The sequence below is a fragment of the Haliotis cracherodii genome, unplaced genomic scaffold (assembly GCF_022045235.1).
Source record: "Haliotis cracherodii isolate W230 unplaced genomic scaffold, xgHalCrac1.p SCAF_15, whole genome shotgun sequence".
In the NCBI taxonomy this organism is placed as follows: Eukaryota; Metazoa; Mollusca; class Gastropoda; order Lepetellida; family Haliotidae; genus Haliotis; species Haliotis cracherodii.
The window spans coordinates 25240676-25261137 of NW_027266270.1; the positions used below are offsets into that span (position 1 = coordinate 25240676).

At 38.6% G+C, this 20462-nt stretch overlaps 1 protein-coding gene across 2 annotated transcripts in view; it reads right to left on the minus strand.

Moving 5' to 3' along the window:
* Window positions 1–252: 252 nt before the first annotated feature.
* The window catches only part of LOC139461983 (egg-lysin), a 33822-nt gene continuing 13612 nt past the window's right edge, over window positions 253–20462 (minus strand). Inside the window, exons 1-6 of one of the 2 annotated variants that reach the window (XM_071243474.1) lie at window positions 14900–14927; window positions 13087–13184; window positions 9069–9153; window positions 8605–8704; window positions 1687–1828; window positions 253–452 (exon numbers count right to left, since the gene is read on the minus strand). In XM_071243474.1, coding sequence (XP_071099575.1) covers window positions 406–452; window positions 1687–1828; window positions 8605–8704; window positions 9069–9153; window positions 13087–13183 — 471 coding nt within the window. In that variant the 5' untranslated portion in view covers window position 13184; window positions 14900–14927 and the 3' untranslated portion in view covers window positions 253–405. Of the gene's footprint in view, window positions 453–1686; window positions 1829–8604; window positions 8705–9068; window positions 9154–13086; window positions 13185–14899; window positions 14928–20462 lie in introns of those variants that run through there. The other variant, XM_071243475.1, reaches the window with a different exon arrangement.

The window sequence follows — 20462 nt, forward strand, 5'->3', positions numbered from 1 at the left end:
GTCAGGCTACCATTGGTATTAGTGACTTAGACAATTTGTCAATTGAACACGAACAAAATGTGAATGCCCCTTTACTCGGAACTCTCTTGCTTAGTGAAGATGACAACGTGAAGTACGGCACTCTTTTATGAAATTATTCCTATACCTCCTAAACACTTTGTGGCAAGGATAATAAATAACCTCTTACTGGACAAGTCAGCACACTGCCTTTAAACGTCAAGTGGACAATTTTAAATATAAATACAAAATTGTAGTAAATCTATTTATTCTGGAATGTACATATCTTTCCGTGTTAAAAACGTGCAACACATGTTGGGATGGTGTCATAGCTCCCCGTGTTTGATGGACGATGTTTTCTGTATCTGTTGACATTCACGGTGCATGCAGCTGTCTTCTTCGTGGGTTTCACTTGCCTGGGTTTCTGTTTGCAACTGGGACATCTTCCGGGCGCACTGTATTAAGAAAACAAGTACATTAGAAGTACACAACAATACACTTAAAACGAAGGGATGGACTTTATTCTCAAACAACGAATACTTTCTGTTGTATTATGCGGTAGTCATCTATTCAGTCCTAGCTGAATGATTTGTTTGTTGTTTAAAATAGTCCAGCTGTATGACGGCGGTTTGTAAATAAACGAGTCTGGACCAGACAATTCAATGATTGACATCAGCATCGATCCACGCAATTGGGATCGGTCGGAGACATGCATTAACCAAGTCAACGAGCCTGACCACCCGATCCCGTTAGTCGCCTCTTACGACAAGCATAGTCGCCTTCTACTGCAAGTATCGGCAAACAAGTATGGACTGGGCTTATAATTTTACTAAAGATCCATGTTATGCAATCAGATAAGTCACCGAGCATGACGACCAGATCCCACTTTCCCAGCTCATAGAAAAAGTATGAGGTACTGGCGATAAATTCTGACCCGTAATCGGCACAGATCTATATTAAAGAAATATAACTATCTGAACATATATAGATAAATAAAATGACAGTGATTTCACGACATCGGATTCAGCAGGGACAAAATTAACCAAGACGGTTTACTCGTCCGTTTGTTTGTTGTTTGTGTTTTCTACGCCGCACTCAGCAATAGTCCAGCTATATGACGGTGGTCTGTAAATAATCGAGTCTGGACCAGGCAATCCATTGATTGATATCATGAACATCAATCCACGCAATTGGGATGGATGACATGCATCAACCAAGTCAGCGAGCCTGACCACTCGATCCTGTTAGTCGCCTGTTAACGACAAGCAAAGTCGCCTTTTACGGCAAGCATGGGTTGCTGAAGACCTATTCTGCCTGGATCATCCGAATAGTCAAGTGATAACATATAGCAAAATTAGCCATAAGCCCCCAAACGCCTCTACTAGCATTCGGGATAACAAAACTGGTTCGGGCAAGAGCTGATTTCCTTCCATGGTCACCGTCTTAGGCCACGCCAACTTGCGAACTATTGTTTACTTTTGGCTGACAATAGAGTACTTCATTATTGCGGTGAACAATGTTTACTGTTTTTATGTTACTAGTGAAATAAGCTATCTGTGCAGTACAGTTAACTTTTTTTAACTGTGTAAGCCCGCATGTAGCAGATTTTCGCTGTCTGCACATCGGGATTTACGTTTGCATCTCCATTAAACATACTGAGATCAATTCTTAATAATATCCAATACTTACTATTATTAAGTCTTCGCATGTATGGCAAATATTTTGGGATCATGACCCTATTTTTCAGGAAGTTGTAAAAATATCCCATATCAATACGTCTTCCAATTTCGGCACCCAACGCACGGTAGTCAGCAACAACTGGAGGTCTGCCCTGTTGAAATGAGGAAATACATGTTAATTCAATAAATACACTGAGGAAAAAGTCTAGCAACTAAATTAGAAACAGCGGCCAGAACATAAGTAAACAACGAATTTACCGTCCTGCCTGGTAGGTTCCACGCAACAGTGAGAAGGGGTATCCTGTTTCAGTCAGGGTTAGAAACGGAACAGTTTTTGTCCACTTGTCTTTACAATGATAAGTTAAAGCAAAACCCTTAAAATGGGCCAATTTCTACTAGTCCTTAGGATACCTTTACTATTGGGCAGTTTGGTAAGGACTACAGGACTAGTGCCAATTTCTAACAAACAATCAATCAATCAATGTTTTATTCCAACAAACCACCATAGTAGTACAGGAACAATACAAATAAAGTTATAACATAAACAATAGATTGTAGTGACCACTTGGTAAGTTGTAGATTATAGCGTTGTACTCATCTTCTGACAGCATTATTAATAATTCTTATAAATCTGGAGATATTTTTCACGATTAAGCAATTATTTGAGGTAAACAAAAACTTTGAGCTTTGAGAGATTCGGCCATTTACAAAGATAAATTGGAATATAATGTGATCTCATGGTATCAAAAAAGGAGCACTTAAATAAATAATGAAACTCGTCGGCTATCGCCGGTGAGTAGCAGTGGTATTTTTCAAACGACGGTAGATCTTTGAACAATTTATAGTAATTACCTTTTGAACTTTTATCTATATCATCCCTCCATTGTTGTATAAAATTATCTTTAAGTACTGTTTCTAACATAGAGACAAGCCAGGATTATCAAACACATAGGTCAATCCACTGTTTTAACCATAGGATCAGACCTTTCAAATGGTGTATAACATGTAGAAGCAAATATATTTTACAAGCAGATATTTTCTTTGATAAATGTTGGCTTCATCTATCACAAAAGAGTCTCTGGGAACTCGGTGTGCCAGCAGTAAACACGTCTGGTTGACTGGTGTTGAAAGAGTTAAAAGAAAATGAATGAAAAGACAGGTAGGTTCATAATATTATATACAGGGTTAGAAATTGGCACTAGTCCTATAGTCCTTGCAAACTGCCCAATAGTTAAGGTATCATAAGGACTAGTAGAAAATTGCCATGTTTAAGGGTTTTGCTATATATTATCATCATAAGGACTAGTGGACCAAAAATGTTAGTTTCTACCGCTGATATAGATCTACCCTCTATTTTTACGAGACTACGGCTTGGTCGGTCTATCGGCCTGCTGTGTTGAAAGAGTATATTGGCTCTTCAAGCAAACTTTCTTGAAACCTATTTTTCTTTTGACAAAGTTTCGGTGATGCCATCTGGCTAAGAAGCATTGAGTCCCCTGACACCGTAGGCCGGTCCAAGACGTAGTCACGTCAAAATAGTACCGTATTCGACGTAATAAGCGCGCAGGGCGCTCTCAAAATTAGAAATAGGGGGGCCTTATTAGAATATAATTTTCGTGAGAACAAAAAACAGTTGAAAGATCGTACATTTTCGTGGTTTATGCTAAACAGCCTGAAAAAAGCCTGATACAAAAGAAAAGTCTGTGCGTATTAAACACGACAGATATTGTTTTCAATAATTTAATCGCCCATAATTAAGGGTGCATATAACACACGAGTGCGTATTATACACGAATAGATAAGTCTTGTGAACATTGATCAATCGGAAGGGGTGCTAATTGGGATTGTTCAATAGCTATTCAATATATTAGCAAATATGGGCGCTTATTAGGTCGAATACGTGTTGGACCTACCTGTAATATCATTCATTTATTAAATTCACAATGACTGAAATGCGTATTCCATTTCAATTTCATTTTTTATTGATAAATAAAAAAAATATTCACTATTTCCCGCTGTGTTGTTGAAAATAAAATTCTCGGACACACATTATATTATGAACATCGATTCACCCAATTGGGATGGATGACATGCATCAACCAAGTCAGCGAGCCTGACCACCCGGTCACGTTAGTCGTCTTTAACGGCAAGCATGGGTTGGTGAAGACCTATTCTACCCCGGATCTTGCAGCTGAAAAGACCTCGGGCTACTGCAAATGATAATGCCCTGAAAAATAGCCACTAAACGGGTACCCAACCCTAATGATCGTAATGGGGTGATTTATCGTAAAGGAAATCCAAGGGCTAAGGATAGAGTTCGGGGTAACCTACCCTAATATAAAATACCCGCGACATTTGGATGTGTTCAGCGCCAATATATTATTACCTAATAAACTGCATTCCTGTCACTAATAATAACAATTAATGAATCTGGGCGTATTCAATGACATTGCGCGTAAAGATGACAGATCAAAGGAGCAACTTATGCACACGCCCCTGACGTCACAGGGCATTGTTTCGGGGATATGACTGGCAACAATATATACTGCAAATTACGTCATAGGGTATTGTCACGTGAAAAGACTGCGGTAGTGTATTCTAGAGGTAGGCCGACCGTTTTTATTGATACGAAGTGTTTGTTGAAGTTTGAGTTGTCAAGTGATCATAATGCCAGGAGGAGATCTAACACGACACACAATTCACGACGGGGTTTCACATCCCTGAATCATAGGCTACTTATACTTAAAGCCCCATCTGCGGTAGTAACTACCGCACTCTAGTGGGGGGAGCTTATACAAGTGATCTGACAGGTCAATATGACGTCATGATAACATTTCATTGGTTAATGCGTAAACGGGTGACGGCATGTAAACACCCACCCACCTGGGTCGTTTGACAACAAGGACGTAAGTTTTAATGGTAATATAAATATCTACCAAACGATTCCAAGACTTTTCAACAAACGCGTACGTCTATGGTTTCAAAACCTACCTGCCATGTCGTCTTCACATCTTCATAAAATGATACCGTGGAATGTCCACGATTTATCCAACACACAAATTATAGTTCTAGATCTCTGGACTAGAACGAAATACGTTTGCATATGAGCAGTGTAAATGAAGAAACATAATGTGTGTCACGGCACCAATCGCTATCCTGTGGTGTACGGTATATCTGCAGTTTATAAATAGCATTTCTCACAATATATACAGTAATCGGTGATTTCAACAATGTTTTTCTTCGTTGTGTTCGTCTTGCCTCATCTGGAATCTGGATGACAACGATCGTGTAAAAAAAACCTGGTAATGGTCAAAAATATTTTCAAGTGATCAAAGTAGTTTCTTGTCGTTTTTTCATTGCCCAGTAGCAATGTTAAGGTATTTTGGCAAAGTCTCACTTGTCCGATGAAGCTCCTCATGCCGAAGTAACTCGATCCGTGAAACTTGGCGGGTCCCAGTGACCCAGATCCCTGTTGATTGGCATGCCAAGTGTCATTTGCATGAAGCCATCCATATTTTTTGTATGTGTTTCTCCCCTCAAGCCTCAACTAATCAGAGACCGGGCGGACGAAATAAAAAAACATGACTTATCAAAAAATGTGTAAGTTATTTGATGACATTTTAAAAAAAGGTTCAACACTTGGTACTAGAATCTAGTCTATGAATTAATTTATGAGGTAGATCGATTCGCTTTGCTTCGGAAACGAATTTTTAATAAACAACGGAACAAAGATAAAGTTGACCTGGTTCTTTTATGACGGTGCAATATTAAATCTAGTAGTATTCCTTTTATTAGATCGGTGCGCAATTTTTCACAGCGGCAGCAAAATTGAGACACGAAGACATTATATTATTTCACGTCGGAATGGAGATAAAAATATTCAAATACGGACAGCCTCACAGACTTCGAAACGATGTTCAGATAAATATTTGTTCACATTAATTCTGTCATGTGCGTGAAAATGGGTTTCAACATTACTTTCATCAAGCTTACATTCAGGTCGCTGGCTACTTCGGCATTAACACATGTTTTGTCTCGAAGCTCAAAGCAACAATGTTTCTCTCAGATACATTTTTCTCTCCAACCATGACGAACATCTGTCATAATGTCAATGCCTCAACATTTCTGGGCAGCTGATTTCAACAATGTAATACACACGGCCTCATTGCAAAGATTCCTTCCAAATACCCACCACGTGATCAGGGCTTCGACCTTGGGATAAATTAATAAATTATTTTGCATTTTTAGATAAGATTTGTTTTCGTGAATATTTTTTTTTAAAAATATCCTGTACATGGTACTTTTGGATTGCACTGGGCATTTCTTTTATTACTTTCTAAAACTTTTTATTTTCGCCTTTCTGACCACGCGATCTCCTAGCAACCACGACCCATGAGCGCATCGAGTTGCTGTCAAGAACTTTGCAATTTCGCTTGTCTTCAATATGAGCAACAAAACATTTTCATGTGAAGCCTAATTTGACGAAGAATTGTTCGAGATAATCAGGGAGCCTTAGGTAATTTCAATTATGACATTGGTGACTTTATCGTGGAGAAATTTTCAATTCAAGATGACATCATTCCGATTCACAACTCGAATCGACAAGATGGCGCCTCTCTTCCCGCCCTTGCAAGTTCAACAGAAACTTTGATAAATTCAGTGCCGATTCTTTGGATTAGTGAATCAGTGTCACAGCTAGATTTCATTGGGGAACCAGATTAAGCCGAATATGTATGTTCACATTTCTTTTGTCAACCATGCGTGACACGTCACAGGCAATCGCAGTTAGGGAATGGTGCGGCCACCATGTTGCAGAAATTCGTCGATTCAAACACACTGCTTCTGGACTGAGCTAAATAAACGAAGTGTTTGGAGAGATCGTAGATACTTGGACTTGAAGAAACGGAATTAAACGTTGCAGCAGATGAAGGATCGGTGTGGACAAAACGGGAAAGGGATCCCAGATTATATTTTAAAACTTGTGCGCGAAGTGTATCCAAATACCCCGAACAAAAAATACATGGGACAAGTGTGGAGCAAATGATCAAACTCAGTTTTGTGTGTGAAAATTCTGTGAAATATATTTAAAAGGAAATTCATAATTAAAGTTGTCCTGGATTATGTGTATTGGAGTTTTCGTTTATCGTAAGTACAATATTATCTGGATACGCCTTCAGTAGGTCAAGTAAGTACGCCTTCGTTACTTATTTACCAGTTGCTTATGTGCATTGTTATGTTGATACACGTGACATATTCATCTATTGTAGTCAAGCTGAGAAATATTGGCGCAACTTCTGGTGCTTCAAATTAGGCCCCTTCCTAAACACTAGTTGAAAAATCTGTGTAATAATTTAGGTTTTATAAATATAAACTGATTATTGTGTGGCACAAATCTAACTGTTGAATGCAAATGACCAAAACTAAACAAATATCTGTAATTTTCGGATTGAACTCAAAGAATCGCGTCGTCAATTTCGTATTTAAATATCGTTACTGTTACATTAACCGAAACTGATGTTCTGCCGTAAAAATATGCAACACAATTCACTTTGACCACAAATGCATTGAATGTGTCACATGTACACATGACCATGTGCTTTGCTATTTATAGCGCAACCGTAAATAAGCTCCGCCCACTGTGATTGATGCAGACGCCAAACAGTATCGATACGATTTTTTATGATAAAACTACAGAAAATCTATTGACTTATATCTTGATATGGAGCCATTTGTTGTATCCATGGTTTGTCATTCAAGTTGATACGAAGTTTGACGGTCAATGGTGATCTGGTTCCCTTATGGTTTTCAAAAAACGTCTACCGACACTCTGTTGTGTTTTCATTGTCAGTCATTGTTCGAAACTGAAACACCGCAACCTTGCGGGCTATTTATAGTCAGGGTGGGGCTTTAACAAACTTCAAACAGTTTTAAAACGTTGAGGTTTGAAAGTTTACGTTTCCGTCCGTATATGTATTAGATTTTCCAGTTCTTTGTCACCACAGACAAATCATTTCGCCCTTTTCGTTCAAATCGAGCCATGGGCGCGTAGTTCTCTATTCGATTTGAAAAACGTACTTTCGTTCACGCCTACCCTTGTCTAAGGTACTGATATCTCTATAGATTCGGTAGATTCTTGAATATTTTCATCTGTGCCGATGGTTCCAGATTTAAAGAAATCGAGCAATGTTCGATTCCTTTCTAGGGCCGTCGCCATTTTGGCCACATGTCATGACATAAGAGCTAGCATTCTTGCGAGATCTGACCAAAGTGAACAGCCAATCAGAAGCAGGGTTACAAAGAACTCTAGCAAACTTGTTGGCCGGTCATTGTTTCGATTACGAGCGAGCGTCTCTGCAAGGTTTGACAATTTGTCACATGAGGTTGAATTTTATGTATCAGAAAGAATTTAATTGTGTTTTTATTACGGTTATGAATGGCAAAAAGAAAAATAAATACTAAGGGAATGCCAAACTTTCAATTAAATTTCGCGGCATTTAAAGTAATTTTGCGGCACCCCTGCCGCACTCAAATTTTATTTTTTGCGGCATTTTATGTATTTAGCGGCAGTGCCCCAATGCCGCATCTCTAGACCCTGCTTATGGTATTCTACTGGGTTGTTTGGCAAGCCCGACAGGGGTAGAAACTAACAGCTATAGATCTAGTCCACTAGTCCATACAATGATAACATTTAGAAAACCCCTTAAAATTGGCATAACTCTTTCAACACCGTAGTCCTTATGATACCTTTAACTATTGAATTGATTGACAAGGACTATAGGACTTTTTCCAATTTCTAACCCTGCTCGATCAGAAAAGTGGTCATTTCTATAGCTGCAAACGGGAGCGAGGGACAAGTATTTTTTTCCCCAATGATTATTCAATACGATTAAATTCCATTACTTAAATTTTGTCACTCGGGGATACGTACCAGTGCATTGGTCTTCTTCACTATCCAGAGCATGTAATTCTGCCAGTGGGTCTGCATGTAACGTCTATTGACGAAGTACAGCACCTTCCTCTGATTTTCACTAAGCAGATTTACATGAAAAATTGAAAACTACATTACTGAATGAGTTATGTCGTAATCGACGCACATTTAGTACTTATTGCCATATTATAATATAAGAATAAAGCTCTACTGAAGTACACCTTATCCACAGGGTGCAGAACATTTCATTTCATTCAGCCTTACACGATTAATATCTATCACAGGAACTCGTATAGAAAAAAAAAAACCACAACTCTTACTCGAGCAAAACACTTAAATGTCAAATAAACATTATCTTCTCCCCCCCCCCCTCCCCATTTTAACTTGTCCAGCGAGTGCGAGATAAGCTTTAACGAAAACGGCCCGTTACCATAGAAACCATAGAAATGATATCATATACTTACTTCAAACCTCTGCCATGATTTCTAAGCCATTTGACCAGCGTTCTGTCGAATCCAGCAATGATCTCTACCTTCAGTGCAACTTCAACTTGAACGTCAAATGTTGTGAAATTAGCATTTAAACGAAACATATCAAACGTCTTCACTTGCATTTACCGGATACCTTTCCGCCATGTTTGTTTGATTCTTCCAATATATATACGAGTCGTGTTTCAAAATATGTTTGGTTGGTTATATTTGAACACGTATTTATACGGTATCAGAACATTTGAAACAAATAACAGGCCCAATCCATGCACAAACCACGGAAGGTATCCGTTGCCAAGAAGTTTGATATGCATGCAACCTTTATTATATAGTAAATACTATGATCGAGGAAATTAATCATGGTAGGCGGTGATATTGCTAATAAATATGAATTAGGACATTTTCAAGATTTTAACTTTCGACAGGACATTGCCAAGTTTGAACATAATCAGTTTCACAGTGTGGACGTAGCTCGGTCGGGTTAGCTGTTGGGCTAACCCGCAGGTCGCGAGTTCGCGTTCGACGGATTCTCGCAAAAACTGCTTCCTTGTCTTGACCTACGGCAGAGATCGTCCTCACGAGAAGTTGTGGTACTTTTTTGGTTTGGTTGGTTGTTTCAGGCCGCACTCGGCAATATTCCAGCTCTATGACGGCGGTCTGTAAATAATCGAGTCTGGACCAGACAATCTAGTGATATCATGAACATAGATCCACGCAATTGGGATCGATGACATGCATCAACCAAGTCAGCGAGCCTGACCACCCGATCCCGTTAGTCGCCTTTTACGACAAGCATGGGTTGCTACCTGGATCGACACTCAGCTAATGGTGAATTAATTCACAACTCTAATACGATATCCCTCGAACTGATCAGAGGCACCGGATTCGAAACTAAATACTTGCAATCGTGAATATTACAGTCATTTATAAGGGGAGTATAACTTTCGGTTGATTTGCAGCAAACAATGGAACGATGTCATAACACGCAGGTAGGGCTGGCTTAAAAGATCGATAATCAGAAATATCGTCGATGAGATATGAGAAATTATGTCATCGATAACACCTACAGAAATGTGATGTGATAAAGTTTCAACTTACCAAAACAGACTTGTGCCAACGACGGAATGCAATGCAATCTGCCGATCACGTTTTACAGACTGAATACACTACTCGCTGTACACGTTGTTTTGATAACTCAAAGCAAAATAATCGGTTAACATATTTCTGAAGGAATCCAGACTAACCTTGACTGATGAAGTGGAGACCCAAATACTGCAGTTGACCCCATAATTTCTCATATCTCATCGACGATATTTCTGATTATCGATCTTTTAAGCCAGCCCTACCTGCGTGTTATGACATCGTTCCATGGTTTGCTGCTCCAGTGTTGTCCCCACTTCGGAAGGAACGTTTTTACGTGTTTACGGAAGTTGTCGAATGAAAAACGTTTCCATGCATGCGCAGTTCGTTATTTACGGTCGAAGCGAGAGGATTTGTTGGCCGCCATTTTTCTACCGAACGCTGTCTGCAGTTCAGTTTTCTTACACAGACAACACACGGGGGGTACAAGGGGAGTTTGTCCCTCCTCTCTCCCCCTGTCCTAAAACTCTCGACCCCAACAAAGGTTAAGACCATACTTTTCACGTCCAGCTCATTTTTGGGGTCCTTTTTGCTAAAATATGCCTCCTAACGGATTTCGACACGCTTGCGCGCTTATATATAAGCGAAGCTGCCCTCTACTGAAACTGCCGAAGGCAGCGGTTGCCTTACGGAAACCCCCGAAGTGGGGACCCAAATACTGCAGTTGACCCGCCACTAAACAGTGGAAACATACAAATTTACTATATTCATGGGCTGCTTTTTTTGTCAGTAATGCATGCACAAATGCGCGTCAACTGCAGTATTTGGGTCCCCACTTCGGGGTTTCCGTAACAGAACAATCTACCCCTGCTCCTATATTTAATCGATGTTTTGGTAACGATTATCGTTTTATATGATCTACATCGGTAGCCAGCCCTGCATGCATTGCAAGTTCGAAAAGAAAACCCTGGTCTATCACCTTACCGTACCTTCTTTCAGACATGGCGGAATGTACCCGGTAAATGCACCAGTGACCATTTACTCCGTGCGATTGTAGCGTTACGGCTATTTGTAAGTGTTATTAAATGCATAATATAGAACTACCGAGTATATTCCTATACATATTGTACAAGTTGGTCCACATCTAAATTGAGCATCGACTTTTTACATGACCGTGTTTCTTTTCTCTTTTGAACACGACGCATAGCGTGGAATGCAACCGGTACGTTCAAAATTCACGACGGGTGTCAACGCTGGCGGAAATCATTATCGGCAAATCTAAGTGTCTCGGAAATCTATTGAAAATTATTTCCCGACGACTTCGAGACAGAAAACGATTGGCGATATTTATATGGTGTCCCCAAGCTCCTCACAGCGATAGTCCGTTCGGGGAGCTCTCTATACTATCGCTGCCATTCGCGACCAACTCGTGTTATTCCGGGACATGCCGAATAGCGACTCGTGCCCCGCTCATGGCCATTTTTGCGACCGGGTTCCGTCTCAGCTCAAACGGGCATACCTAAAACAATTGTCAACTTGTTGCGTAATGGTTCACTTACATTCCCCATATATTACATATATTTCAGATGCAATTTAAAGCAGGTTACGGAAAGGGGCGAGTGATGACGAATGTATCGCTGCCACCAGTCAAAACTCCCCACTGTGATAGGTGGCCCCAACCATGATTGGAGTTGAACTCGCAACCGAATGACACAGTCTTGACGCCGAATACACTTACCGCTGATAAATTACTTTCTTTGTTTGTCAATTTGAATTTCTGTTTCATTAAAAGTATCATCTTTAATTGATATAGTAAGAATGAAAGGGAGAAGTTGGTTGATTTTCCGTTAGTCTCCAATCTCGAACCAATCTGATTATTAAAACAACGGGCCAAAACAACACAGTATATTCATCTGGAAAACATGGTCAGTCGTAAACCTTTTCAAAATGAAATATGATGGCATTCTCAAAGACATAAACAAAAGTATAAAACGTTACTAATATCGGGTTAGAGGGCAAATTTCAAGATTCTTGTAATGGCCGCGCCCACACCTGTGGCAGCGATGTTACCGATAGTGTAACGAAGGTGTCACGCGCTAGGAAGGAGCTTGATGGTATCCCGTCTTTTGTGATCTACACTGATACAATTAATTGCAGGGTTTCAGATCGGTTTATTTCTAGGACATTTATTATCATGAAGGCATAAAACAATGAAAAATGATAATTATATAGAATAATGTCCTATGATGATAAATCCTGAAAATGTCCTATTTCTCCAGCAAAATCAGTATTCATCATTGCATTAATAAAAAGCAGGGAGTAAACTTATAGAACTGTTCAATGTTAGCTTCTGTTAGAAAGGCCTGACACTGCACTGAAAACAGGGTACCCCAATGATTGTAACACATATTCGGCTTGAAAGAAGGAAAAGCTCACACCCGCCTTCGTAATTCCAAGATAACATTTTGTAAATTCATTTAATATTTTCCCCGAATATAAGCAATATAACAAAAGACGTTGTAATAAACGAGGTTTAGAGCATTTCATTCTCTAATTGAACTTTACGAAAGTGAGTTTGAGCTTTCAAGGTTTCCATCTTTTACATCTGACATAGCATCAGAAGGTTATGGAATGCTGTCAAACAATAGACACACATGCCTACCTGAATATTATTTAGGCCTATAATACAGGGTTCGAAAATCTCAAGTAAACTTCAGGCAGGACAAGTGACGTTTTCCATGTTGATTACCAGTTTTACCAGTTAATGATGGCAACTCTGTAGCACTGGCAGGTCCTTTTATGAAAACTAAATACAGTGGAAACTGGGATTTTATAGTCGGTCAACTCCCTTGCGTCGGGAAGATTCCACAAAGAATATTTTGCACAGCAGCGAACAAAGTGAGAAAGTACTTACAAGCCTTGGCAATATACTGATGTTGAACAAATTGATAGCGGCGTGACACTGCCAATGTCGCCATCATCGCAAAAACGCAAAGCACCAACAGCTTCATCCTTGAATTGAACAAAAAAAGGTATGCTGCAACAAGTAAAGGTGAAAATGTACATAAAGGAAATACACATAGCGCCTCACTTTACATCATTTAACCAGGCTTCCCTCATTTCAGAATTAGCGCGTTCGGTCACGTGATTAGTTTGTGACAGGTGTGTATTGCGTCACTTCTTTTGGGAACTGCAGCAAACGTCTCAAATTATTTGTTTGAATAAGGAAAATGATAATTTCCTATGAAAATTCCCATGCGCTATATATTTGAAAAAAGGGGTTATATTTCAGTACATTAAAAAATTCAGAGAGTTGGCCTTAGGTGGGGTTGTACCCGCATGAAACTCCGCTGTGTTGTCCGCCTAACAAAATATAGGCCTATTGTTCAAGAAACAGAATGAACTTATAGTAGTATCCCTGCTTTATGTCATGCTCAAAAATGCCTCATAACGGCATATGCCTACTTCCTTGGCAACCAAGGCATCCGCCATTTTCCTGCCGCTTCAGTTAATTTCCTTAGCCCTCGGGCCTCCGTTATTACTGAATTAGGGTTAGTGGGTTGACCGCAGTATTGGGTTCCACAATCCCAAAGTATGCTATTACAACGGCGACGGCAAGAGTTATGCCAATATAATTTCACATCAGTAAGATCAGTAGAATAGGTCTTCAGCAACACATGCATGCCGCAAACGGCGACTAACGGGATCGGGTGGTCAGGCTCGCTGACTTGGTTTAAGTATGCCATCGATCCCAATTGCGTGGATCGATGCTCATGATATCAATCAATCACTGGAATGTCTGGTCCAGAGTCAATTATTTACAGACCGCCGTCATATAGCTGGAATATTGCTGAGTGCGGCGTTAAACAACAAACCAACCAACCAAGTTATGTCGATAGCTTTGTATTCTAGGGGTAGACGACACCACTTCCAGTGAGTTCCTTCCTTAGTAAGTTATCCAAGTTGTTTAGCCGCCTCAACGGCTTGAATTAAACGCTTTCGTAAGTTCACATGCATTATACCGGACACCAATCCGGCATGTTTGTTCTATGCTACTAATAAAGTATTTTGTATCTTACTTTGGTAATTAAACATTTCATTTATTTACGAAAGCATTTAATTCATTTCGTTATGCCTCAAGACCCCCTTGTTTTAGCGAGGCGACAAAATATCTTCTGAAAAACATCAGCATTAGAAATTGGCACTAGTCCTTGTCCAAACTGCCCATTTGTTAAGGTAGCATAAGGACTAGTAGAAAGGGTTTTTCTATATGTCTAGTAGTTAAAACCTGTTAGTTTCTACCGCTGAAGATAGAAACCGTTAGGCGTAATAAGGAATGAGCTCGTGCACATCCCTTACAAAAATGGCGGAAGGTGTCCAGTATACTGCATTCTTGCCATTTTGAGCTTCATTCCCGATTCACGTAGCCATAATACGGTATATAGGCCTAATAGGCTCGTATAATGCGTACCATGTTACCATTTAGTCATCATATTACCGACGCCATCGGTGGGTTGGGATCAGTATGCTCTCTCAAGACATCTAGGTTTCAATTTCGTTTCCTCATTTCGCCATTTCTTCTTACAACCATCTTGTACTTGATTGTCTCCAAAAATATAACTTTGTTACATACAAAATGAGTGCAAAGTTAGCGTGGTGTTTTTGGATATGACTCACAGTGTCTCTAACTCATAAACAATACAAACGAAACACGCATATAGACTTACTTGTAATCTGTTCGTTCAACCAACTGCAGTAGCGTTAACGAAAGATTTCAACACTAGTGGTAATGAATGACGTGACTGGTGACGTCATAACACGAGGTATTTAATTCAACCAATCAACAGATACTGCGGATACTTTATCGGGAGTTGTCGCGTGCTGAGATATATGCCAGGGGACCATATATGGTCCCGAGAAAATGCCCTTTTTAAACTGTAAATTTTGATATTTAACACTGTTGCGCTAAGTCAAAACTATAACCATCATCACCCCAATCATCTTAGCTTTAACATCGTGTAACTCATACTTTATACAATGCTACGGATTACGAAATATGGCGAGATTAGTAAAGTGGCTACCGCTCTTCTCGGCCCTTTTCAGCCATGTTTGAACGCCAAGCGAATGACGGCGAATTTCGATTATACACCCATGTCACATAAACGTAAATATTTTCAGACAAAATCCTTGTTTATAAGAAAAAATATGACCTGAGTGGTCAGAAAGACATATTTTCCCAACTGTATACTTATTCACGTAAATACAATTCTGTTCACTCCTTTATGAACAAGTTTATTTACACGTTTTGTATATTTTTATCGACTATCGGTAATGGCGGAATGGTCGGTACACATGAGAAAACGACAGTGTATATTTCCATTACATTTATGACGTTCATTATATGAATTTATAACCATCATCACCCTAATTATCTCAACGTTAATATCGTGTAACTCATATTTTATGCAGTGCTACGGATTGCGAAATGTGGCGATATTAGTAATGTGGTTACCGCGCTTCTCGATCTTTTTCTGCCATGTTGAACTTCATGCGAATGAAGGCAATTTTTTATTATGCACCCATGTCACATACACGTAACTATTTATATATCAGACAGCCAATTAGAAAAAGGAAATCTGATCGGACTGGTCAGAAAGATTTACTTGTCCCCACTGTACAGTTATTGGCGTAGGAGTACTAACGTTTGGTCGGCCACAGAAGTTTTTTGTTCAAATATTGCATATGTTTATCGACTGTGTGTCATGGCGATTTAGCACGGCGCTACATACTAACCGACAGTGCAGATTGTCTTTTTGTTTATGATGCTGTTTTACAGAAAATATTCAAATCAAAGATATGGAAAGATAGCTATAATCGTTAATATTAAGTTGGTATAGTGTATATTTATGGGCAGGAGGTTCGTGATCATGATCAAAACCTAAACATTGAATGGCCAGGCCCGAAATGATCGACAGGGCACGTTCGCATCATATCTGTGCCGCGATTTCTTGTTTACCGGTTGTCCTACATACTCACCCATTCAGACAAGTAACTGCTACATTTTTCATATGAAATGACTAAGAGTCATGTGTGATTGCTCAAACTACCTGACCGTGTGAGTGACGTGCCCTAACTGTTTCACATTTGGTCGCAAATGGAGATTTCAAAAGTGGCCACGACATCTAACGTGAGTCGCCGCCATATTGTAAACAAACTGTGTCAAGGTCGGTTCCACATGTGGTAGCTCGGCCCCCTTTTCTGTCGATGGTACACGCGATACAAACATCATGCAACTACTGAAAACATCAACATAACTTCTACAATGATGACATCAATACCTTTTTGTATTTGGATTAACCGCTTATGGATACGCTGTGCTGATAAGTTCGATTTCGATTTGTTTTTCCTCTCATTGAAACTGTGATAATGGCGCTGTGATTGGTTTGATGAAATAGTATTTTCCATGAGTCTAATGTACATGGTACATGCTGTGATTGTAGAAGATAATTGATAACCAATTGTGTATGCATACATATCATCAAATACACATTACTAATCTCTTCAGAAAATGGAATATATTATAGCTCGTTTTCCAACATTCTGCCATGGATAATAGATAAAAAAATTAATATTAGATTTACAAATTATTTATGTACACTGTACTCTCGATTAACGTATGATAATCTATTGCAAGTCTTCAACTCTTATTTGATATGTCATCTGAAATGTCAGCAATGAGTAAAATTGATTTTATTTCGTTACAATCTGCAATTTTATTCAAATAGGCTAATAGACGGTCGGTGATTTCCCGCCTGTGAATTTGCCGTGTGGACAGGTAATGGGCGATCTTTTTCAATTGATCTTCCCTTCACAAACCCGCTAGGTGCGCTGACTCGGACGGTCCAACCTTAAACTGACGGCGCATGTGGTATGCGCGATACGAGCACTACATGTTACTATGACGCCTATAGACAGTTAACTAGTATAACCTTCACCTCTGTCGGCAACGGTCACGCTTGTGTGTGGACAGTATATCTTTTCGCCTAAAAATTATTTATCTATTGCCATGTCCGGAAACAAATGTTCTTTGTTTTAATGATACATCAGGGATGACCACGACTGATTATATTGTATAGTTAACCCCTAGATAGGCGTTCGAAGCGATGCGGTGAGATCAGCTGATCGTTCATCCCAGGTCGCTTTGTTGACGTTTTGCAATCGGTACTGAAAGTGTTGCCCTTGATGTATGAATATCACACTTTTAAAAATTAAGTAGATTTTGTATACATTCCTCCTATATCTATGTTGTAGCATCGCCGAGCAGGCTACATCATATGCATGCATTTCAGTAAGTACAGCGGTGAGGCGATACGGTACGCGAAATGTGAAGGTCTCATGCAACGTTGCCCGTTGCCTCAATGTTGTGAATATTGACAGCAAGACATGTAAGTATTTGTCAGATATATAACAGAGAGCAATGAGAAATGTTCTCAAGAAATTGTAAGAGTAACAGGCACTGTAAAATTACGTCATCAACTAGATATCATGATACAATGTTCAAAATAAAAGAAATGGAAATAACTGAAATCTGTTTTGATATTTAAGGGTTAATTGGTGCATGTTGTAGAAAAGGATTTTATGTATGAACGGTGGCTGTTTGTTGCCAAATACTACCATGATCATATTTCAATATGATCAATGAAAGATATATATTATTTTGGCCTTTTTTGAATTTTACAAAGTAGAAAGAAAGATTTCAGACACAGAGGACCCTATATATTTCAGTTAAAATACATATTCAAGAGTATTTGTACCAACTACAATTTTTATAAAATAAAACAATATATTCATACTAATTGTCAATCTCTATAATGTTGATTGTATTAACAATGCAGTGTCTACATCCAGTTTGCACTGACAATAATCATATGATTGTGACACAGTTAAAACTGATTCTTAACTTCATTAGGCCTTTCTTTTTATGTTTCCTTGTTCTAATCTGATGTTTCAAATTCCAACATAAACAAATTATTAATGTTATTCTTTTTTCTCTTCACACCAAAAGATATCTGCATTGCACAATGACTCTTATTTTATTTAATATCTTGGCACACTTGAGCATGTGTACTAGTATTTGATTACACATGCATGACTTTTTAGCAGTCATCTGTTTCTGAACTGAATATTATGCCAATAAAGATAAGTAACATAAAAAAAACCTCTGGTATTCTTTCAGGTTTGGAGAATCAATCAATTCACCGTGAAAACATTTTTAATTTCTTACATAAGTTACTTTGATCTTGATAAGATCAAAATAGATCCGAATTAAATTGAGGAGATTAAATTATACAGTCTAATTCATTTCAGCCAGTCTGTCTAAAATCCGGTCCTATTTTTCAGGCAATAATAAATTAATGAAAATTTAAGAAAGAATATATACCTTGCTTGAGTGAATCAGTCAATATGCATATTGGCTGGAATTATTAGTCAAAATACATATTGGGCCTGATTATAGACACTGACTGTAACATATGTAAGTATAATCTGTTATATTCAAAAACAAATAACACAAATAAATCCATTTATCTACATGGAATGACTGTGGGGTTCAATTTGCATTTATTTAACCATCAGAAGATTTTGTGATAAACTTTCTAAATTCATATTTGCTAGATGATAATAATATCTACAAAATATACTTAATACTACAGGTGTCTTGAAGTACTGTTGAATGAAAATCAGGATACTTAGATACAGTAGGGTAGTGTGTGGGTTTGTATGGGAAATAATTTGTCAACATTAAAATAAATATTATGTTACTAAAACAAGAAGATAAAACTATGATTTAAATCTATTTATGCATCATACACATTTTGTGGGGTAGCTTGTATGATTTGTTGTTTGTTGGGACAAATCTCTGTAATTTACTACTATTTTAAGAGCATGAGTATCAGAATTATGTAAGAAATGATGGATGAATGAATTAACACCTGTGATGACTCAAAGCGCTTAATGGTGGGACACATGTTATTGGGGCAGAATAATATGGGTAAATCTCTTATTTCAAAGTATGATGAGCGGTATGTATATTGCAACTGAGTAACTGAGTGCTTAATAGATGCCTGATAGATGTTCATTTGGCCTATTTCTAAAAAAATAATATAAATTTAAATATTCAGATGCTACTTTAATTTTGATATAAAAAGTAACATTTAAAATCAGTTGTTTTATTATATTGAACGTTATTTCTTCTTAAATTATTTGTAAAGGAACGGATGTAAACTTACTATATAGATCATTGGTAAAGGCCTGTCAAAGATGTATGTGTGCTGCAAATGTTGGCGTATCACTAATTTTATTAAATTGAAGTCCATGGTAGTATTTGTTGTGATTTGAATGCTTGAATTGTTGTGGGAAATAACACAAAGGCTGATAAATAAAATGAGTTTGCATTATTTCATCGATGCAATATGTAAGCCCCGACTGACAGAATGCCTCGCTGTTTTCTGACGTAGAAAATACCGTGGCAATATACCATTTTTCATGACGTTTTCCCCGCTATATTCCAGAGTGACAATTCGTCTTGTAGTTGAAGACTCAACAAATGTTGATATTATAAACTAATAATCACCTCAAAATATGTGCTATTTAAAAATATTCAGTTGTAAACGACCGTTTTTGAACGAAGGTGCAACAGGACAACTCTTTAGCTTGGCTCCGTCTATACATGTCAGTAGTTGTCGCAGCGCGCATTGATCCGGGAACCAGACCGGAAGCGACAGTTTGGACCGTCGCTTATATCATTTCAAAAGGAGAGTTATTGCCCTTTGGAACAAAAAGATCAAGCTCCTTCCCAGCGCGTGACACCTTCGTTACACTCTCGGTAACATCGCTGCCACCAGTGTGGGCGCGGCCATTACAAGAATCTTGAAATTTGCCCTCCAACCCCATATGTAGTAACGTTTATACTTTTGTTTATGTCTTTGGGAATGCCATCATATTTCAATTTGAAAAGGTTTACGACTGACCATGTTTTCCAGACGAATTTACTTTGTTGTTTTGATAATCAGATTGGTTCGAGATTGCAGACTAACGGAAAATCAACCAACCTCTTGCTTACATTCTTACTATATCAATAACACGATAGTTTTAATGAAACAGAAATTCAAACTGACAAACGAAGAAAGTAATTTAGCAGCGATAGGTGTATTCGGCGCACGACAGTCGACACTTGTTTGTAAACACAACGGTCATTCAGTTGCGAGTTCAACTCCAAGCATGGTTGTGGCC